We start from the raw sequence: 25,429 nt of genomic DNA, 5'->3' as shown, positions 1-25,429 counted from the left end.
TAATTAACAAGTGAAGAACAAAAAATATATATAATGCTTTTATAACCATGTATATGTGCAATTTAATAAAATTAAAACAGGGATAGGTTTGTGACAGCAAATAAAAACATGTGATAATGATAATTGAACCAAATTACAAATATATACTTAAATGTATATTTATTTGTGTGTTGCAAAATAATAATATAATATATGAAAAATAAAAAACAAAATAATAAATGAGAAGCAACTTTATGATATATAAATAAATGTTGATACATAAATAGGGTTTAACGTAAAATGTACAACTATTTATATGTATTTAAAACTCACTTAACTCCATTGGGTAAAACCGGATATGCATAACATGAATGATTTAAAGTGACATTCATTAAAAAAAAGTGTATAATATGGGAATTATTAAAAATTATTAAATCATATTTTGTTTTTTAATTTATTGACTTTTTATTAATTATAATATTTTTTATAGTCATTTATGTACATAGTAAAATAGTACCTAGGTATAATAAGTATAATAAATTATTTATAAAAAATTTACAAAAAAAATATATCTAAATACCTAATTGATAAATTTAAAAAAAAATAACAAGGTATAAATTATTGAAATGCAGTTTCACATTTATGTAAAATGAAAATGTTTTTGAAATCTAGCAATATATAGATGTAAAATTGTGTATAAAAAAGAAATAAGGAATAGAAAATAAAACGAAACAATCACAACAAAATATAGAATCTTTTAACAATTATTAGTCAGTTTTAATTAAACAAAATGAAATAACTACAAATAATATAGAGAATGACGTATAACAGCAAATGTATAGTCAACAGAATAAAAGAGAATAATGAATACTGAGTTTTGAAGACTAATATTTTAAAGCAATTTCTTTTTTTTTTTTTTAATGTAATTATTATGTTAAATATTGTATACTAAAGGAAGACCATTTGTTATTTGATTTAATGTTAAAGAATTAGCTTAAAATTTGCAATTTAAAAATTAAAAGAATGAATTGTAATTATTTTGACCAAAATTGAAACCCCTAAAGTAAACATTTTGAATTCATTTATTTCTCTTTTAAAATTTGGTATAGTCACATTAAATTAATCTCGCAAGGATATTAACTTTCCTAAATATTATATACATTGAAAACAAATTCTAATAAGTAATTTATCATAATAATACTCAATATCAGTCTATTATAATATTATAATAATTATTTATAAATATTTGTATTTTTAATGTGTCAATAATTATTTTTATGGTCAAATATATGGTTAACAAAATAATGATGTATGATCACTGATAAGATGACACATTCAGTTTTCACTTTTTCAGAATTAAATTGTACATTATATTCAATCAAGATGAAACATTTATATGAATATAAGAGGTCAACTTAATGATTAAATAAATAACTTAAATTATTATTTCAAATATAACATATTTGAGCACCAAATAAAAATTAAATTTCTGATAGAATATTAAATAGATTCTTTAAAGTGTGTTTTAAGTACTTTAAACTAATATTTATTACCAGAATACAGTTTAATCACATTTGAAACCCATTAAAATTAAATATAATTATTAATTACACACATTATTTGTTTTTTTTCAACCCAACCAAATACAGTTTATTATTGTTTACAACTTTCAAAATGTTTTCATTAATATATTATATACCTAATTGTTTTAAGATATAATATTATGCTGCTCACTTAGAATTAATAATAACAATTTAACAGAATAAAATTATTATTTAAATATTATAAAATAAAACAAAACAAAAACCCTAAGACAACATTTTTATAAGATTATTATCACAACCACAAAAGAATATATATACATATGTATATATGTATGTATGTATGTATGTATCTATAAAAACATAAATATTAAAGAAAAATTACTAATATACCATGTGAAATACTAAGACAATGATCTAATAAAGTCTTCATTGTCGTTAACTTTTTTAAACACAATAATATTTGTTATGCTACACCCTATATGCCATTATTAATCATTAAAACATTGGTTCAAATTAGCTTTGTTGTAATATAATGGAAGTTTGGATATTTATAACGTTGACCTGTAATGGAAATGTTAATCTATACTTTTGTAATTTGTATCACTTTAGGTTTTCTCTTTAAAGTATGTGTATAACGTCTTCTTTTGGAAGCCCTAGGTATTGTATTTGGCACGTTAGGTGGCTCTTGTGCCTCGAGTGAAGATGATGAAGCGTCACTAGGAGGACTGCGAGTCAATGAGAAGTATGAATGGCAACGAGCTCTAGTAGCTAATGTTTTTGGTTTAGGTCCTGGTGCATCCAGTGATGCTGGACCATGTGCCATACGATTCTTTCTAATTTTCATACTAGTCTTGGGTAATTCAAACATATGTGGTGGTGGTCGGTAGAATTTTGATTCATCAGATTCAGTAAATGGTGAGTCATATTCATCAGAATCTTTATTCAAGAATTCTGGAGGTGGACAAACACTATCATAGTGGTGAAGTATTGTAGCATTACTTGAAAATTCTGATGTAGATACGCCAGCTGAAGTATCGTCACCAAATGATAGTCTAGGTTTGTTAGTAGATGGTACTCGACGCGGTTCTTCTGTTTCTTCTATAAATTCTTCATTATGAATTGTTTTAGCATCTTCATCATCATCAAAATGTTTTTGTTCTACAGGTGTAAGATCTTCACTCTTAGGTGAAGGCCATTGTTCAACTGGTGGAGGAATATCAAACGCATATTCTTCTGGTAAAGGTGGCAAATCTGGTAAGCTATCCATTGCATCAGAACATAAACTTGGCTGACAGTCACTAGACAGTATTGAATCATCTAATGATGCTGATTGAGTAGAATATTTTGTTGATAACTCATCGTCAATTTCAGATTTTTCTGATGTGCTTTGTTCACTAATTCTAGACAATGTACGTGACATTCCATATATACCATACCCTATGAGATACATACCAGAATAAGTAACATCCGGAGTTGGTGGTAAGGGACTAGACGTAACATCTTCTTCATCAGCAATATTTCCACTCAAATCATCCATATGAGGTGGATCATCAAGACTTGAACTACCAGAACTTTCTAATGAAAGCTTATGATGTCGTTTAGGTTCTAACTTGGGTGGTATTTCAATGCAGCCTAATTTATTAATCAATTCAGCATGATCAATTTCTTCAATAAATACATCTGAATTAGGATCAAGCTCTTTTTCATTTTGATCATTTCTATCTACTATGAAATTCTCTGCTTCAATTACTGTATCCTCAACAATTTCTGAAACACTATGACCTGTTTTTTGAGCTGTACGTTTTGTTTCATCTGAACTTTGTGAGTCAAGTTCTTTAAATGGTATTTCCTCACTACTTCCAGAATCATCGACAGACACCCAATCATCATCAGTTGAACATTTATTATTAGATTTACTATTTTGGATTAATAAACTAGTATTAGGGGCACAAGTGTTATCAGATACAATAAATGTCTCATCTTCAAAATCCTTATGTTCATAATCTATAGCTGATGCTACATTTAATTCTTCTGAATCCCAAACTTCAATTTCAAAATTTTTTAATTTTTTTAATGAGTCCAAACGTTCTTGTCTAGTACTCGAACGTCTTCTTTCTGGTGTTATATTCGGAGATAATGAAATACTATTAGGTTCTTCAGATTCTTTAGATTCTTTAACAACAGTATTAATTAAATATGTAAGGCATTCTACAACAGTCTCGTCAACTTGAATATTCCACCATTTAATTGGTTTTTCTTCCAACTCTACCTCATCTTCATTATCAACTGTATCATCTTTACTAGAAAATGATGTAACTAAAGGAAGTTGATGCAGGGAAACAACTGGTGAATCCAAAGATATTGCCCGCCTTTGTGACTGGTTTTGACCAGATACGTTTGGAAATGCTGAACCTTCAGATAAACCTAACCTAGCAAAAAGTATAGGAGATTTTTCTCGATTCTGAGATATTTTATCAGGCAATATTTTTCCCAATAATTCGGAAGGTAACTTATCTTTTTTCATAGTAGTTAATCCTCCAGAATCAGCTATTTTTGTCGCTAAAGATTGAAATTTATTGATTTTAACAGCCTTAGATTCAGAATCTCTTGATTGTGGCACTTTTGTTTGTTGTGAAACCATCATACTGGATAACGCATTTTTTAATTTTAATTTTATTTCATTAGAACTGTTATCACCATCAGGAACAACTTGCTCTTCATCTTTTCTTACACAGCTACTTTCAACTGTCCATGTTTCACTATGTATAGCTACTTTTGAATCAGAATTCTTTACAGAATTAGACACTATATCAGGAAGAGTATTGTATTCCATTAATTTATTGTTTTTTATTCCATTATTGTCATCATCACTTATCACAACATTTGGAACCACATGAATAGAATTAGAATTTAAAGCAGAAGCAATTTTGACTTTCACAGCAGAAGACTTAAACAATTTATCTTTTTTTGGGCTATTAGAAATACGTCTTTCCGGAGATATTCCAGGCGAATTTGAAGCAATGGATGTAGAAGCAGATCCTAAACTCTTATTATCTTTACCACCCAAGGAGTCCCTTCTAATTTTTTTACCTTTCCCCCCTCTATATTCCACAATTATTATTTCGTCAGGTTTAGGCTCTACTTCATCAGGGTCAATTTTTATAACTTCCACTTCTTTCTTTAATCCATTGTCTGCACTACGAGGTTGGTAGCAAATTTTCTTCCCTTTATTCACAGGTACACTGTCAGCACTATGACAAGACTTCAGTTTATTGTTTTTTTCGCTAGAAGATGGTCTAATTTCGGACTCATTAAATGAAGTTGATTTGTATGCCATTTGAATAAGCTCTGAACTTTTAGACGTTGTAACTACATCATCATGATATTTATTTAATAAAAGTGCATCTAGATCAACAGGACTGTCATCTTCAACACTTACGTTACCAGTGGATTGTGTTGATAATGATAAGCCAGAGTCTTGAGAATAATGATCTGAACCACATTTAATTGTTGACCATTTAACTGTACTCTCTTCATTAGGTGAACCCTCAATTGTGTGTCGTTTATGTAATATATAGGGTATATCTAAATCTAGTTTAACAATACTTGGTTCAAAATTATCAAGAGGTGTCAGGTCTATAGATTTTTGATGAAGTAGTCTATGAGATTTATGTTTAGGAGCACTCATATATGAGTCACTTTTTGTTCGTTCCACAGGAACATGACCAGTTTCACCTTTATTTTCAAATGCATTAAATCGAATTGTATTATTAGTAAAAATTTGTTCTTTACTTCGGGAAGCTAATTCTTTTTTACAAATTTCGTTAAACTTATTAAACTCTATATCTCTATATTTAGGCTCTAAATAACCAAATCGTTTTTCAATTTCCAAAGTATTTTCTTTGTTATCATTTTCAACATAAAATATTTCATCTTCGTCATCACTAATAGTACTATTAAATACTTCCTTTTCCAATAATTCATATGAATCTTGACTAATGTCATCTTGATACATATCATCTGTATCTGGCAATATCCTAACATTACCAGTAATTTCAAGTTTACGATCACTACCACTTTCAGTTGATAAACTAGAAGTAGTGCCCGGATAACTACTTGAGAAAATTTTTGTAATTGGATGATCTACTGAACTGTTTCTATCAAATGAGGAATTTACTTCTTCATTTTCAACTGGAGGAGTTTCTCCAGAACAAGACCTAGATGAATTAAACTCTTTGCAGCTAGAGCTACGTTGCCAACTATAAATGGAAGGGGTAAATTTGTCAATAAGTATTAAATCAGTCTGACTAGATTGACATTTAATATCTCTATAAAAAGTTTCAGAATATTTAGAGGACGCGTATGATTTATCAGTGTCATAATCATCTTCATAATAATTTGACCTGATAACATTAGTACGTGTACAAGGTCTAGTGCAAATGACGTTTGGGTACATAATAATGTTGTTTACGGCGGAATGTTTCTGACCTGGATCGTTGACGCTGTACGAGTGCTGGGACGAAGTGATGGAAGTTATGTCTGAAGTTGTCGTCATCACTGTCGTCGGATGTACAACTTGAGCAGTCGACACCTCTCCAGGCACCACCTGGCGATGGACTGCGTTCGGACTCAGAGAACCCGCTAGGCTCGTGGCTTCCGAATTTGCTAAAAAACAAAAGTTACATATAGAATTAAGAGCTTAGAAAAAATTAAGAGTGGGTTATAAAATGTTTTAATAGTATATATTTATACAATGTAAATATTTTTTATTTATATTTTTGGTTAACAAATATTTATTTAGAAAAATAAAATAAAACCAAGGCACATGCTATACCTAAAATGTTTATGGAAATCATGCTTAGATCTAGCAGACAATAGTCAAGAAAAATATTCAAACAATATATATGCATATATATGAATGTATAATATTGTATAAATACAGTAGTCTCGCTAATCTGGACAATTTATATTTCGTACTTTAACTCATGTATAATGTATATATTCGAGAATACCCATGATAAAAATATTATGGTTTCGATTAATAACAATAATAATGTGTAATATAAAATTGTAAATTAATATATTTTTAATTTGTATGAATAGATAAGGTGTTTTTTGAAAAATATTTATTAGAAGGAAAAAAAAACATCATTTTGTTTAATCCGGATAGAGTCCAATACCATCTAGTCTGGATTAGCGAGACTCTACTGTACCATCATTAAATTTAAATTATACAAAGCAATGAAAATTATAAATTAAAATAAAAACTTAGAAGAAAATACTAAAGTAATTAAAGCAATACAACATTATACAAAACATTGCAGTGTCAAATAACATGTGGATGTAATTTTATGTTAATCTTCCAAAATATTAAAACAGATTATTTGACCAATCCAAATATACGAACTTAAAGATTAACTTATATATAAATTGCAATTCTTTTAACAAAACTAAACCTACTATTAATAGCCTCCTTCATATTAAATAAAATATATGTTTAAAATGTAATGAAGAAAATACAAATAAATATATAGTGTAATATACTATTTGCATATTATAGAATTTTTAATAGACATAATCTCTATTTTCTAAACTTTTAAACATTTAAACAAAATAAAATAAAATGTTTATTTATATAAAAAAAAAACATATCAACTTTAAAATACTTGAGATTATACTTTATTAATTGTTTTATAAATAAGATATATTTAATGAAAAACTAAAATTAGCTATACAAATTACAAAATTATAATTATGAAGTGGCTCCAATAACATATGAATTATAAACTTAAGTTAAAATAAATTATGATAAAAATTAAATCGCAAAAACATACCGAGGGGCAATAAAGGATGTGCTGAAATACTGGAACCAACATTGGATATAGTAGAATGCGACAATCCGGTATGCCGAAATGATTGAGACCTGTTGGCAGAAACAGGGCAAACGGTGTAAAGAGAAACACTATTTTATTCCAATGAAAGTAACCCATTAAATTATTTTAACACACCATCAGAAACTTACTATTTAATGTTATTTTTATTTTTCAAAAATAAAATATTAATATATAATAAAAACATGCATTTGGAAAAATTTTAAATTCATGGCAGTAGCATTTTTTGTACATAACTTGTTTTAGGTTAATGAATTATTAAATAGTAAAAAAAAAAAAATTGAATGCTACTGTAATTAAAAATTTAATAATATTAAAGAACTATGGAATTATAATCGTCTGAGTTTGTATTGATTTTAAAATAACATGTTGCCACCAAGAAAAAAACCTAATGTAATGTACAAATTTCTAACATTTGATGTATTCTTTATTGTGTTATAATTAAGAATTGAAAAGAAAATACAATTTTATACATGAATTTGTGATTAAAATATAATTATTTATAGATGTGAATATTTACTTTTTACTAAACTAAAAATTATATTATACATATATAACATGACTAATAAGCTCAAATTAAAATATCAAGTCCCATATTGTGTTTTAAATTAACAACTACAAAATATCTTCAGTTGATATTTTAGTTTCTGATGTGTTTTAAATTTGGAGCCACTTTCATTGACAAATATGTGAGAAAAATAAACAAAAAGTCATTCTCTTCTATAATTGTTGCATGCTAAGAATCACAACAACCAAGCTAACCTTATGGTTGTGTATATTTACTACTAAAAATAAAAAATAATTAATACTTATTGTTCATAAGAATAATTTTATTTAAGTTGATTTTTATCATTTGTCATTTATGAGTTATGACTTATAGATAGACTTACCTTTGGAATGTTTGACGTTTAACAAAGTTTTCCCTAACAAATTCCACCATTTGTTTTTGAGTTTTACCGCTATATCTATAATTTAAAATATGGTTTTTAAATATATACATAAGACATAAAGTAGTGTTTAATCTCCAACCTGAATGATGATCCTCGACTTAGAACTTTGGTCCGCTGACGTGGTAAACGTTTTACAGTAAAACATCTAAAAAAACCATGATTTTCTACACATTTCTTCCAAAAACTTTTACAATCATTACGAGTTTCAAATATAAATTCCACGATATCTTTAAAGTAACCCTATCAACATAAAAAATGCATTATTATTAAAGTATTACTATATTGACAATTTTATTTATTAATAATTCATGTAAAAATAACTTACATATCCCTCAGGATGTAGTTTGATGAGGAATTTTTTACGTTTAAAGCTCAATTTTCTGATTTTGGCCCAAGAAAATGTATTGATTTTCGTAAAATTTTGAAAAACCAACACACCCAAATGTGCAACCGAAAGATTTAAAGGAACACCTTCAGGGTCCTACATAAAAAAGTTTTTATGTGTTAGAATATTTTATGAAAATACAAAAATATACAGTTTACCTTTGCTGAATGCATTTTGATCCCATATAATTCACACCGGCGTGCAGTCTCTAATAAATTTAAATCAGCTTCTGCAGGTGATTGTCCTCTATAAAATATGTTTAAAAATATTATTTAATCCACAATTATATTTAAAAAAGACTTACATGTGTCTTTTATGACTCTCCATTATTCTTATTTCCATTTCTCTATCTTGGTGAGGGACAAATTTATGTGAAGATAAATAGGTGTGATCTGGATAATCATCCGCAGAATAATCACCACATTCAGCTAAAATATTTTATTTAAAATTACTTACAAATAATTAAAAAAAAAAAAAAAAATAGTATACTACAACAAATTTTACCTTGTACAATATAAGAGGCCATTAAAGCAGCAGTATTATCATTACATTGCATGTGCCCATGTGATAAATCTCGTTTAACTTGTAAACAAAACAGATACCTGGTGTATTCCTCTTCCAATTGAGCAGGATCAGGTGTGTAGAACTTAACACAAAACCTCATTAATGGTTCTACAAGAGACAGTCCTATTTGTTTGTTTAAGGGCTTTTCTAGATCTAACCAATGCTATAAAATACAATAAAATATATTACACAAAGATCACCACGAAAATAATTTATTGTAGTATAACTTACCTTAGTAGAACCTTCTTGATATTCAAGGCCAAAATAATCAGCTTCCAACAAGTTTAGTTGTTTACATACTTGTTCGAATAACACAGACCCATCAGCTTTTGTCTGTAAAACAACATTATATAATTATCACATTTTCCTTAAAAAATAAACCAAGTTTAATGTCAAACCTGCACTTGAAAGAGTGTAACTGAATCGTCCAACATTTGTACACGGACGTTGAGCATTTTCCCTCCCCTTCTGGGTGTTGTTGGAGGCGTTTTAGAACCAGCCACACCAGGAGTGGATTGTGAATGGGGTATTTTGTTCAGAGAACTTCCCAGAGAGCTTGGAGTAAGTGATTGGTCTTTTTCCACTGGCGACATTTTCTATACTTATTTTAAAACTAATTTAAAAGTAACAAAAACCGAAAAATTCACGAAACATAAAAAATAAAAATGATTCAAATCATGTTTTCCTATCAACGACATTAATTGATTCTGTGTGATTGATAGAATCTGTTCTACCGCGATAACACCAATGATATTCCATCTGAAATCAAAAACATTAGATTAAAATCTTAAATTAAATTGTAAAATAAAATGAAGTTTAGTATTTTAAGTAATGCCAAACGGATGTACAATCCAATACTTCGTTAGGAGGGTAGCAATCATAGTTTTTACAGATCTATTTTTAATCTTTTAAAATAAACGAGGGGATAGTAGTGACAAATGACTCGTGTAGTAATTCTATTTATTTTAGCCGACACAAATAAGAACGAATGCGGATACACGGGTGTATGACGAAGTGTTGTGACCTTAAACGATTAGACGCCACCTAATTCAGTTGAACGTATTAAATAGAAAAGGTCTCTTGCATACAAAGCCGTACTTCACCGTTCAATGGACTGCATAGCGATGCTAAATTGTTTAAATTAATGTGTCTTCAATTTAATTTCATAAATAAACATAAATTTATATAATACGAGTACATATATATGTATGTAAAATTGTAAAAGAAAAATCGTTTTACAAAAATTATCTTCGAACGACTACCAAAAGACGATTATATGACAAATAATTTAAATATATTTTATGATAATAAAAAAAATAATGAAATAAGTTGATAAAATTAAAAATTCACAGAACTTTTTATTTTGATCTCTTTAATATAAAAACTAGATCCAATTTTCTACCAAACACCACTCCCATTTTTGAAAATCTTAACATTTCATTGAATACACACAAAATAAAACACACATTGTAAAATCAATACATTCATCGCTCCGCTCAAAATCTAAAATGTACATGACGAACTTGTACAAGGCCTTTTAATAGCAACCTCACGTTTTATTGATGGCAGGTTAATATTTAAGACAACTGCAGTAAATCTAAGAAAATCTCAAGAAAACAGACATTATTCTTATTTTATCTAATCATATTTTATTACTTTAACTACTAAATATTTGAATAGTACTTTTTTTTAAATTTACAAATAATTTTTATAAAACTAAAAATGCATAAAAAATAATTTTATCCATGGTTGATTGTTTTACAACAACGGGATTTAAAATGTTACTTATAATGCATAACATATCATATTCATAAATAATCCGACACTTAGATTTGTTTAAATATTTACACATGGAATAGGTAGTACCTAAATATATCACATATTATGTAGGTTAGATTAGTAAAGAAATGAGTGAACAATTTAACATACAATTAAATACCCAGAGTTTTTAAGTCACTAATTTCGTTAGGTTACTGCTTATTCACGTGGACAATGGACAATGTCCATTGGACATAAATAAATTCAAACATAGGTATTCATGTAATAAAAAAGATGTACTTAATTAAAAATTTGGATTTTAAATTATAATATAAGTGTGTATTTATTTTATTTGCCATTTATAAATTTAAGACATAAAAATAAACGCAACTGCGCATGCCTATATCCCAGACTATAATTTTAAGTTGTAAGTTCCGATTATAAAAAAAGTAAATTTACTTTTTACACATAATACTGATAGAGGATGGTTATCTAATGTTCATGTATATATCATATACAATATATATGATACATCATCTTGTCTATGTAATTCCCCTTATAACAGTAATTAAAAATTACGTAAAATACTAAAAATAAAATTTCGTATTCTTTAATATAAAACTACTTAATCTGCCTTTAGATAAAATGAATAAAGAAAAACAAATAATAGAGTTTTCAAACTTTGAGCAAATACCAACATAGCATAGAACGACGAAAATTGGTTCGTGGTAAACTGGTAAGTATAAATGGGAAGTTTTAAATAATATTTTTGAATAAGTATTCATAATTAATAAATAAAAATAATGTGAATAATGAATAATTAATAAATTGTTATTATACCACTGTTATAAAGAACCTTGCATTATTTTGCATATTGCATATTTTCGATGTTTATAAAAAAAAAAAATTCTATAAATAGCACAATAAAAACCAAAATATTTTAAAGGCATGCATATCAAATTTACTAATATAAATATCTGTTGACATTTTCAAAAACTGGTTTTGCATAAAAATTCCCACTTTTCCCAATTATAAAGAAAAGAACCTTTACTACAGTTAACTCAAGTATCGACTACATTCACTATTCTACCAAGAAATATAATAAAAATTAAATATCATTTTTACTGTTCCAAAAGGCCATAACACAAAATAAAATAAAAAACACCATTAAAATACATTTACCTATGTAAATGACAATTTAATTTTTTTTTTTAAATAAAACTAATAATAACCATATTTCCAATAAAAAATTAAATTGTAAAAAGGCAGAAAGTTCAAATTATAAACAAACTTGACAAACATACAAAAAAAAATCAAATGCATTGAGTTTCGTTAAAACACAATATTTATTATTTTAAATAAATGTTTACTAGTACACCAATATTATTTAACAAATAACTATCACAATGTAATTAATTAGATAAAAAATTATTACATTAATTTTAATTAATAACAGTATTGTCTTAATTCTTAATACTTTTAAGCTCGATTTTAAGTTAAACATAGAAAGTTAATTGTTTTAAAAATATTAAATAAATATTGTTATTTATTTCCTAACATTTATTTCGTTACGATATTTTTCATAGAAAAAATCAAGGGAACAATGATTCGAGGAAACAGCATTACGGAATTCTTCTAAAGGAATGGTACAGAGGTTAGTGTCCTCAATGCTGCGCTGATGTTCATTTTAAATCAAGTTTAATTTCTGCTTAAAACCCCTTTGTAAACACATAAACTATAAAATCGATTTCATCGAATCTTCGTTATAAAAATTAAAATGGCTGATGTAAGCGCTGACAAACGAAAGGACTAAATTTCAGCGTTGATGGGGCTGATTAATACATTATTAATTGTTGTAAATTATTGTCAGAAAATAGGAGAGACGTTTTTATCATAATTCATTACTATCCGTTAATATGTTTAAAAACTAATTTAGGCCACAAATTAAAAACGAACAAGTCATGAGGATGTACAAATTCTTTAATAACATTTAAGAGGAAATTGCACAATCTAAAAACTAATTTGATCGATTATTTACCATAATGGCATAATTTAAAACACAACCGTAGAATAGCAGATGAAGAACGTTATCAAATTTGCATATTATTAAGTCGTTAAAAAACTAACATATGGTTTGATAAGAATAACAAGCATTTTGATGGAAGTAGAAGAATGTATATTTCCTCGTATATTTCTTACAAATATTTCACATATTGTCGAGAGTAACACGTAGGTACATTTCAAAATATTTTTACGTTTTATATTTTTCAAAAAATCAAAATTGACAAATTCGAGTCATCATCACACACGTGCTGCGAATCACGACCCATAAATACATCACAACTATATACAATATGGTTAGGTGTATTCATCATCTTGCGGAAATCTTTCAAATTAAATAAATTAAATTTTCATACACGCGTGAATGCATGATGTATAAAAATAATATCGGTAACGAAAAAAACTAAAAACTAAATAATATTACATATAGGCAGCTGGCAGATAAAAACTCATGAATCAGAGAAAACCGACGAGGCGGCAAGACAACTATAGATTGGAAAAGAGATGAAATATGCTATACATATACACCACAGTACCACACCGCTAATACAGTCGGTACTGCTAGCGTACACGGCTTTTTCATGATGACCGTAACTAGTTATTAGCCTTTATTAGGATGAAATCCGGCACACTAATATGAATACAAAACAGACACGATAGACAAGTCTATTCCAGATTTGGGTGTGGAATTCCAGCCGTTTGCGCGCGTAATGCGTGTGTTCTCGAATCACTTTTTTCTTCACTCTCACACGGTCTCTCTCATTTGTCACACGATGCCGCCTGATAATACATATACACTGTACTTATATATTACTATACGGACTGCGATAACCACGCACTTTACAAAACCACACGGGTCTACACCATACAAATGAATATTGACTGTAAAAGGAAACGTCCGGTAGAGTAATGTTGCAGTAATGTACATGTGTGCATGTGTGTACGTGTACCGTGTACGTGAGTGAGTGTAGTTTACTAGCGTGTAAGCACATAGTCATCTAAACATCGTTGGTCACGACAACGTTTTAGTTTTCGTCTCCAGTATTACAGTCGAATACCGTATATAAGTTTAGTCACCGTTGACGACGACGTCAACGCACATGCCCAGTTAATCTATCCCCACCAACGACTACGACGCCGCCGCAATGGGAGAATGTAGTGAGGGATATATGACCATTACACATTTACACTCCGACACTCGACAGTCCTACTCCATTATTCACCCAACATCATACAGGGCGATCAAAATTTCGTTAAAACAGCCGCAAAATCAAAAACAATACATTTAGTAAATATGAATACTTCAACCCTCCGATTGAAATAACACAGTGCGTACCTAATAAGTACTAGTGAAAACGCAAACATAAACGGTAGTAAAAAAGCGAAATTGATTTACAAGAAAAACTAATTTGAAAAATACATGGCTATATAATTTGGTTTGCTTGTTATATACAGACTAAATAGAAATGTCTTAAAATCAGCTCTACAAGAGTTTTCTGCAGTGTAAATGTGTAAGGTGTAGCCAACGTAATGCTCAATGGAGAATACAACTAGCAATTATTATTTATTATACAGACCACACGCGTGAATTGAATCAATAAACACAACGAATTTCATGAATCTATTAACAACACAATTTAAAATATTTATGATACTCCACAATAAAAGATTACACATTTCTATTCTAAGAAAAATATTATAAAGGATGCCTTTGAAGTTTGAAAACGTGACATTCATAACACTCTGTATGTTTTCAAATACCGATTCCGTGTACTGTTGTTTGGGTCCCGTTGGATGGAGTAGGACATGGCGTTTGTAAAGCCGTATGCCATAATAATAATAATAGCAGTCGGTGTGTGCATTCACACAGATCGGCCGACGTACATCCGGCCGCAGGAAATGTGGTATGTTTTTATATTATGTAGAATAATATTATATTATATTATTTCATTTACCTAGAACGACATTTGAAGAATGACAAGGCAACTAACGAGTACAAGAACAATATTATTTTTGAATGATAAAAATTATTTATTTGAGTGCTTCTAAATGTCTGATTTTATAAAAACCCTTACGTATATAAAATATAATATAATATTATTCTCCTCAAAATCAAAAATCTCTTTAAACAATATTTAATGTATTTCATGATTTTTTTTGCATATAGTTAAGTTATAACAAAGAAAAAGTATTTTTTATTTATAGGTGCGTTCAAGGGAATTTTTTATTTTATCCTTAGTCACTGAATATGTTATTTATCAATTGATTCATAACTTCAGAAGCAAAAGTTAGAAATGAATTATTGTACATCATTTTTTTTAAATTTATGTAAACTCACTAATCTTGGAACATCACAACGTCACGATAATGTTAATTAACATGATAAATAACCGTTCAGTAATTAGTAAAACGTCTGTTATGCGAAAAAGACCGAAACGTAGACAAATATAGAAATATTATTATTTATACACAGATAAAAAATAAAATTTTAAATATTACAATTGAGGCTCATTTTAAGAATTATTAATCAATCCTTATTTTATGTTTTGCATTTTTAATTATCAACCTATCTTACAAACACAGTGCATCTAAACTAGCAAAATACAGAATTGTATATATACATTTTAAAATACGAACTTAATATTGATCATTCAAAAGGAAGATAAGAATTAATCGTCTATTTTAATATAAAGAAATTCCCCTCATAATTTTGTCAAAAACTATATAGTTGTCGATCATCATGATATTCCTATTTATACATATTAACTAATATCTTAACTTGAATATTATTTATAAATAATGTATTCACAAACACAACTAGGTCTAAGTGGTGCTTGAGAATACACATACTCCTCAGTGTCTAATGTCTATACTCTTATAGATAATCAAAAACGAAACATTTATTTGAATATTTGTATCATCGTATTAGTATCGCCCACCGATCACTTACACAATTTAATGAGTAATGAATAAAATTATTCACGTTATTAACAGATAAATTAACTATTTTGTACTAGTTATTCAGTTTTTAAAAAACATTCATTAAAAAATAAGTATATACGATATACCTAATATAAAAATAAATCTAATTAGTAATTACTAATTGTTAATCAAAAATAGGTACTAAAAATCAAAATCCACATAAATCATAAAGTATACAATAATATTTATACCTATGTATTTTTGTTAGTGGGCAATAATTTTACAATATATTATATTAATAATACTAGGTTCGCTGATCTTTAACATTCAACAAAAATAATCTGTTATTAACTAGGTACATGAAAACGTTTTGATTACACTAACCAACCCACACAACTGTGTCGCCTAGTCGGAATACATTAAATATATTTTGTATCTTAACCACTAAAATAATTGATAGAAATATCACCCACGACATAGGTAAGAATAATACGAAAAAAATATCAGAAAATCTATGTAAAGTAAAAAAAAATTCTAATACTTATATTTAGAAATAAATTATTAAAACAAACTCAATGCATTCGTCAAAATGATACTTAACAAGAACAATAAGCTGTACTATTATTTTGAATATTATATATATAATTATAATATGATACAATATAGGTAATATACATAATCGTAATGTTTAAAATAATACTTAGATTATACATGCATTTTATAAAATATATACTAAACTCTTTATTAAAATGAAACTTAATATAGACATAAAATATACATATACCCACCCATTTTATCATAAATAGATGTGATGTCCATAAACAAAACAGTTATGGGTTAGGCGCCGCCATCAAAACAGACTAAATTAAAAAAGAACATGACGTGTGGATTTCAGAGGTCTCTTTTAAATGTATATTTGATATTTATAAACAAATATTAATTTAAACTTTTTTTGTCTATTTTAAATTTTCGTTTTCAAATAGGATTTTTATAAAGCCACTAATAGTGGCTATTCTATGACTAATCATTTATAATATTATATCTATTTTTTATTTATAATAAAATAATAATAATGATTAATAAATATGATAGGTAATAAATTATTAAAGAAACAATACCCTTTTCACAAGTGAGTCATAAATGTGATATTCGAAAGTAATGACAAAAAAAAAATTACTAAAAACGTGTAAATGTCATTAACAACAACGTCAAATTGTTGTTATGGTTGTATTTCTTGTTTAAAGAATTTACTAAGAAATTCTTAAAACTTATATATATATATATAAATATTAAATTAACTTATACAATATATATTATATAGACGAATGATCGTCTAGACTCAATCTCAATTGATGGAACTACCTTCATATTTTGATACATTTTTATGGCCAAAAAATGTCCACAGAAAAAAATACATCATTTTAAAGCCAATAGGAATAACACATAGTCCTGAAATCACTTAAAAGTTTGGTTAAATAAGAAATTATAAAGTTCTTACAAAAATGCAAAATATTATGATTTAAATATGTTCGTCATATACCTAACACAATGTAAATGAGCCTATAAATACCCACACGAAGTGTGATAGACTATAGTTGATAATTGATAAGGTAAAAAAACTATTCATAACATAAAGCATATTATAACACTGTACGCCTATCTTTAAATGTAGGTATATAGTATTTAAACACTATCTGTCCAAACCATAAAAAATTCGGGCTCATAATACACAAGTACTGCATGATAAGCCATAGAAGACGTCATAATATTTATTAATAATATTTTTTATAATGTTTATTTAGTTAATTACCTATTTAGGTTTTGATTAGTATTGTATTATATATAATCTTATATAACCCTAGAGCAATATATTTATATAATATATATATATATATATATATATATATATATATATATATTATCAATAGGGAGCTATCAAAACAGCATAATAATATACTTCATGAATAATGCTATATAAATATGCGGAAAATGCGCCGCACTGGAGAAAAAGTTCTATTTACACTTATGTTAATCCAATCCTGCCCTTCCAATTCATAAACGTCCTTTGAATTTATCTCCAATCTCTCCATACAGTGATGTATTTAGGGGGGTATGGGGTGCTTGGGCCCCGGGCGGTAAATTTTGGAGACCTTTTTTGTATAATACGGTTATATATAATAACCTAACCTAGGTAATTTGGGCAATAAAAAAAAGTAATGGCACTCAGATAACTTGGGGCGCAAAATTCCTAAATTTAATACGTTTCTGCCTCCATAGTATTATAGACGTTGTTCTTTGTACACAAATTAAAAGCAAGTGAACTCGTTGAATAATATTATCAAGTAGATTATCAAGTATTCCGAATATTGAACTGACTAATTTATATGCAACATTGTTATTACTTATTATTAATACAACAATAAACATATAAATTGATTATTTAGGTTAATTAAATAAATCATAACATTTACCTAAAACTAAATGTCTTAATCAATTTTGACTTAATTTAAAAATTGACGCCCGAAATAAATTGTATTAAATTTTGTACCTAATTGGTTACTAAATTATACATTTATTTCATTTACCTAATAAAAAACATTTTTTGTTATTTTTTATAATAAGTACATCCAATGTTATAGTACAAGACAGAATACCGGGCAGAATACAAAATCAAAATTAATTAAGAAGCAAAATTGGAATTTGCTTGCATTAGTGCAATTTTACAACTATATCAAAACTTGTAGTCAAATAAATCATCAATCTAGTAAATTTCAGTATTTGCAGTAATTTTAAACAAAACTCTTTAATAAAAAAATATGTGCCAAGCAAATTCGCTATAAAGAAATTTTACTCTAATTAATTATTGAATAATGAAATCAGTATATTATACAATAAACCATCAATACTCAATAGTCCATGAGTAACTACAACAAATAATGTATTAGCAATAAACCAAATATAACAGTTTTCCGATTAATTTATTAATAGATAATTCTATTACAACTATTATATAAGTATCAACTTTTACTTTTTTACATTTTTAAAAATATCAAATACATGTATATTATTCGTCTATAATATAATTTAAGTTTACAATTTACACAGGTACGTGTAAATGTCGAGGTAAATGTCTAACATCAAATTTAATTATTTTAATACTTTAATCCTAGAAGAATTTCGAAGAGAATTTTTACGTGACACTTTAATTAATAAGCACTTATTCAATGTAGGCCAATGAGCTATTGTATGAAATGTATAAATAAAAAACGTGCCTATTTAAAAAATTGTATTTCTTAATTTTATGTTGCGGAATTTTTTAACACATATCTCGCAAGCCACTCGAATTCAAAACATCCCGATATGCATGCACATGAAGATAGTTATAAATCGATCCGTCTGCTGCCCTCTGGTAAAACTTAAAAAATGGGTCATTCAGAACGGGTTTATAAAATAAGTATATTATTAAGAACTAAGAAGACAAATAGTATCTTATCGCTATACATATCAGTATCTAATTCTTTAACAAAACATTAAAGTTTATACAATTTAACATTCGTGGATTTTATTTAAATGTACAGTAGCAATATTTTGACAAAAGCATACATAAGTAAATAAATCTATATAGATTAGTAAATTTGTTTATTATTTTCAATAAACCAAAGAAAACGATTATGGCCAACTTTTTGAAGATTGTAATATATTTATTGCATAATTTTGAAGTTTGCCGAGATATTTTTCACCAATATAAATTTCAATACAAACATTTTAAATTCCTATTCCAAATAAAAATATTTTTCGAAGTGCTTTAATATTGCATAAAAATAAAACTTTTAACGAATAGTTAATTAGCTATAAACTTAGCTTAAAGTTTTGATGAGCAGAATAAAGTAACAAAATGAAGTAACCACGCAAAATGATGGTCCACTACTCAACTTATTTAAACTTTTAACACCAATAACTAATTCACTATACTTGTCCGGATTTTAATTTTTATACATCAAGAAATCTTACGAAAACTAGTTTGATTTTTCTTATAACAATTTACAAATTAATAATAATAGTATTGAATAAACGACAATAGATACTTAAATAATATATAAAAGATCATAATATTATAGGTACAACAATCTTGATAATTTTTGGGTGAAATGATTAAGTCTCGGATTAAATATAATAAAGGTTGTAATTTAACGTTTGGTTAAAATATTTTTATAGGATGAAATTTTAACAAACAAAATTGTTACAGATATGTGGATCACGAGTGATAAATAAAACGTTTTGTTTATATTAACCCCCCTCCCCTCCCCGAGTATAAAATACATAAAAGAAAAATATTATTACGTAAGTTTAGATTTATTAAATGATAATCGTGTTAACATCCGTTAATATCTTATACAATTATCACAGGTTGAAACAAACTTAGAAATGCTATCAAAAAACGTGAAGTCACCAACAATTTATAAGCAATTATCGCACGCAACTACTGTCTTAGGAGTTAGGACACACGTGTTATTTTTCGTCTTATGAAGCATATTATATAATAATTTGCTTATTATCAAATTTAATGGTAAAAATATAATTGTTATCTAAGGTACTAAAAGAGTATGGAATATCGTAGAATAAACCTTTATCGATATTCAAATTTAAAAAGGGGTTTTTTACCTATGTAAAATATTAATGTTTTAAAATGTCTTTAACTCGCTTTAAAATTAGAATGTGCATTAAAGCGTACAAAGTACCCTATATATTAATATATTATTAATATTCTTACATTTAAATTTAAATATTATAATAAATTAATTCACCGTTATATTAAAATGAATTAAAAAAGAAAAATTACGCTTATGGGATAGACAGAAAATGTGAGCATACATCGTTCTCTTAAAAAGTGACGAAACTAAATTAGGCGAAAATCCATAGTTAACAATGACTTTGTATGATTTGAAGGTGAAGAATAGTAAGTAATAGAAAAATACCAGAAAATATTATGTCTTCTCTACTTCTTCTATTTAGCATATTGCAATAAATAACAATATACAATACACATAAAAAATGACGATTTCTCAAAACTATTCAGTACCTGCTTATTTACACAGGATAAGAAATATTTGGATTAAAAAAATTTGATAAGTCACTTGTGAACTCATTTGCACCTTAGTGAACAGGTTATTTTAAAAATAATTCAATACTATATTTTTATATTTTTCTGAGTATATATGATTATGTACTTTCATATTATGTATACAGTAGCTATACTACATTATAACAATTTTTTAATGAGACATGTTTATTTCTAAATAACATAAGTAGGTACATACAAAAATTAAAATTGGCCAATTAGCATAAATTAGGTACCTATTTAAAATTAAATTAAAGAAACAATTATAGAAAAAGTACAATATCCGCATTCTACTTAGAAAAATAGGATAATCACCTCAATATTCAGAATGTTTTATCATAACTTTATAAGTATAAAGGCTTATAAATAGGCAAAATCTTAACCAGAATAACAAATGTGTACTCCAATATAATAATCAAAATAGATGGATAATAAATACACCAATAGAATTTTATAGGAATTTACTAGTCTTTTATCGCCATACCACAGGCTATATAATTTATACTGCCCCATTATGCAAAGAAAAAAAATATAGGTATACCTATACATTGTTTTTGATCTCAAATATTCTAATACTTTCTGAAACTATACAAATATACAATTTTAAGTATAGATGTAAAATTCCTCTAAAATAAAATATTAAATTCTGATTTTCTGATACTAAGAGGAAATTACACCCTGTGTGTTATTTCTATCTTACAAACGCATAATATAGCAAATTTGCATTCAGTAAAATTCATTTTGTATAGGTAGTTAACTTTAACATTAGAGCAAATTGACCTATTGTCAAACTTATAATTAAAAAAAATTTTAATTTCTCATTGATTTTTAAGATATTTGGATTTTAAACGATTAATGAGTTATAAGTATGTATAATACCTACTAAAATATAAAAATGTTCACTACTTGTTTAAAAATTAAAATATCATGAAAAACCAAAAATGAATTTTGTATGTTTTTAAGAAGGAGACAATCTTATATAAAAATGTAACATGTGCGATGTGCAGGTCCTTTTAAGTACAAAACATTAGATTTCATATAAATCAAAACAATCATGGGGAAAGACGAACATTTTACCTGTAAATCTGAATAAACAAAAACTTGATGATGTAAAAATACGAACAAAGCAAACTCGAAGCTAACATAAAAATATAGGTACTAATGATTTTTATTAATGAAAAGTATTATTCTTAATGCTTATGAACTAAATGTTAAAAATATATTTCAAATAAAATTAATTAATTCTAATTAATAGAAAGTAGATTGTTAGTCTTGAAACATATTGTTAATACTTAATGGATAATAATATTAATAGAAATAAGGTACAGATTAAAAGAATTTTATAATTTGCATAATATCAAACCATTTAAGAGTTAAGAAAAACTACAATAATTACTAATTACCAATAGTAATTATTTACAACTAAGTTTTGAATTATATGTAGATAGTTTTCACGGCAATATAATTTGTATATTGTATATTATGACTCCGAATATGATTATGACCAAATAATAATAGACACTAATTTAACACGCATACAATAAATCAATAATAAATAATAATAAATCAATAGGCGTAGGTACATACTAATAAATTACCCATTTCTAGCTTAAATATAATTGATAATTGTTAATACAATTTTATTTTTTCACATTTTGCTTTGATCAATTTGATTTGGTTCTTAACAGTAAATTATATAAATAAAAAAATAATTGATTGAGTTTAAAAATTAATTTTAACACTTTTTTTTTTGGTTTGTTGGAAAACATCAATACCAAAGGAACAAGTTTGAGTGTCATCATTTTATTAATGATACATACAATAGTTCATAACATTTAAGTTTATATCATGCATTTATGACGACCTTTCAACTGTTTTTTTAACCATTTGATGTTAAACATTTAAATTAAAAATACATTAATATTAACAAGTTTACAAATTAAACTAAGGACAATGTATATTAATTTATTATACAAGGAATCAACTATCAAGCATTTATTGATTATATTAATGGATTTTCAATTTATGTTGTCAACATAACCTATGTTACAAATAAAGAGCTAGTTTCTCATATTTAAATCATATTAAAAGATAATATAGTGAATTACATGGTATTTTATGGTGTATATATATATATAATATAAATAATTATGATTTAAATATCTATAAATTAATGTTGGACTTTAAAAATAAAAAATAATATTTAGGTAGGTATTAGTAAATAAGTTCCAGACAATCAGTTTTTTAACTATCCATAAAATGTGTAAATTACCTACTTTAAACATGGGGGTAGGTCACACTCATTACTAACACAATGTAGGTACTGTATAATTATTTTATTTTTTATTTTTTTTATTAATGCATTAAATGGAATATTGATGTCATAGTTGACAAATTAATGATCAATGTTAAAAACTTCAATAATAAACCAACGAGTGGCATTATGTTAAATAATAGTCATGAATAATTATTTAAATATTAAAAACAACAATTAATAATAATATGGTAAATTTGAAACTATCGCGGACACAATACGAGTATTAATGAAGATAAATATTTGATCATTCATTAGCTTTATGAATAATATACAATCTTGAAAACAAGACAATAAATAAGTAATAAGAATGCCAGAGCAGGATTCTATAAAATGCAGTTATAGGTACTACTCATATATTTTAAACAAGGTAATACTAGTTTTATATTAAGGTTCTATACTAGGCAGGTAGATCTCACCAAACCATTATCTATAGCAAATTACAACAAATTACAATTACCGTAAAATATATATATGTGTGTGTATTTGTAATTGCCTAGTGAATAAAAACGGGAAAAGAAATATTCAGATACCTAGGTATATAATAATTATACACGAGTACATTAAAAAAAAAAAAAAAAAAACAGAAATACCTAAACAACACCAAAGCATTTTAATCATTAAATTAATAAGCAATAGGCCTAACTGATAGTGACCAAATCGGACCATTTGGTTTTATCAAATAATATGAAACGAGTAGACTTTGTGCTTTCAATAATGCACATTCAAACATTTAATGAGATTAAAATGGTGCAATAAAACACGCGAAAGTACTCAGACACGGTAAACAACAAACGAAGCGGTCATATTTTCGTACACATTGAACACGTATTTTAGGGAAATCTGGGGTGGGCGACGACGATGGTACAAGTGTCATTGTACACAATACTCAGTACTACAGAGGGGGTTGGCTGGAACGTAGAGAATGTGGTGCAATATAGTGCTGTGCCCCAAATCCCAAGACGACACCACCGCCCGAGAGATCCCGTACAAGCGAAATCGTCGGTGGGCCGAGCGCGCGTTCACACACACAAACTCGCTATACGCGCCCCAGTTGCGCGACTCTCGATTGTCGGCCGACACGAAGCAGCAGCTGCGCGCACCGACAGGAAATACCTAATAAATTATTACCGGCATAGAACTCGGGACTTACCTTAGACGAAGACGAAACTCGAAGAGACCGCCACACCAGTCATCGGCTAGGAAGACGTCCCGGTTCACCAATCGTAATTGGAACAGACTAATCTGCACGTACAACACATCGCGCGCGTCGCCGCGGTCGGTCGGGCCGAGTGGAGAAAACGCACCGCGCGCGCACACACACTCTCACACTGGCACACACGCGCGCGCACAAACGAGTAACAACTACTGACGACGCGATCACACGCGCGCACACACGTCTACAACGGATATTATAACTACTGAGTTACTGTACACGGGCCCCGCAAATCGGGCGACGGGTTAATCAGCGGAAAGAAAAAGCGGCACACGCACGCCCACCGCGCCAGATGCGACTAACGACAGCGGACCGGACCACTCGAAGACGAGACTCGCGAGAGGGCCGAGTTCGGACTGGAACGTAAAAGCGAAAACGACGAGTCCCCTGGCGTGTGGCGCGCGACTCTGTCGAGACTCGAGTGGAGAGATCGGCGTTCGGACGTGTGTACGGGCGGCGACGGCGGCAGTACGTAGTACGGTTTCCCGCCCGCCCGCCCAGTGCTGCCACCCGACGGCCGTGCCGCGAACTAGGCGTGCCAAAGACCGATGATAATCGCGTGCGCGTTATGATTGTTATGAACCGCATCGTATACACACTCTACCGAACTGTACCGCACCGCAAGGCGCAAGACGACGACTCCGCGAAAGGAGGTACGTCCAGACGGTCACGCTACTTACACTAAATGAATAATTGTGACGTTATACATCGTGGTCATTATAAGCG

The 25,429-nt window shown here is 28.0% G+C and overlaps 1 protein-coding gene across 2 annotated transcripts in view; it reads right to left on the bottom strand.

The window, feature by feature from the left end:
* Positions 1 to 25,137, bottom strand: part of LOC114131905 (FERM, ARHGEF and pleckstrin domain-containing protein 2) — a 32,546-nt gene extending 7,409 nt beyond the window's left edge. Inside the window, exons 1-11 of one of the 2 annotated variants that reach the window (XM_050198721.1) lie at positions 24,641 to 25,137; positions 9,712 to 10,072; positions 9,545 to 9,646; positions 9,254 to 9,476; positions 9,054 to 9,177; positions 8,908 to 8,995; positions 8,690 to 8,845; positions 8,444 to 8,604; positions 8,305 to 8,379; positions 7,358 to 7,446; positions 6,012 to 6,188 (exon numbers count right to left, since the gene is read on the bottom strand). In XM_050198721.1, the coding sequence (XP_050054678.1) occupies positions 6,012 to 6,188; positions 7,358 to 7,446; positions 8,305 to 8,379; positions 8,444 to 8,604; positions 8,690 to 8,845; positions 8,908 to 8,995; positions 9,054 to 9,177; positions 9,254 to 9,476; positions 9,545 to 9,646; positions 9,712 to 9,906 (1,390 nt within the window). In that variant the 5' untranslated portion in view covers positions 9,907 to 10,072; positions 24,641 to 25,137. The other variant, XR_007603579.1, reaches the window with a different exon arrangement.
* Between the last annotated feature and the right edge of the window lie 292 nt (positions 25,138 to 25,429).

This window comes from Aphis gossypii, chromosome 1 (genome assembly GCF_020184175.1).
Source record: "Aphis gossypii isolate Hap1 chromosome 1, ASM2018417v2, whole genome shotgun sequence".
NCBI classification, from domain to species: Eukaryota; Metazoa; Arthropoda; class Insecta; order Hemiptera; family Aphididae; genus Aphis; species Aphis gossypii.
The sequence above is the reverse complement of the archived record's forward strand: the minus strand, read 5'-3'. Positions and strand labels throughout refer to the sequence as shown.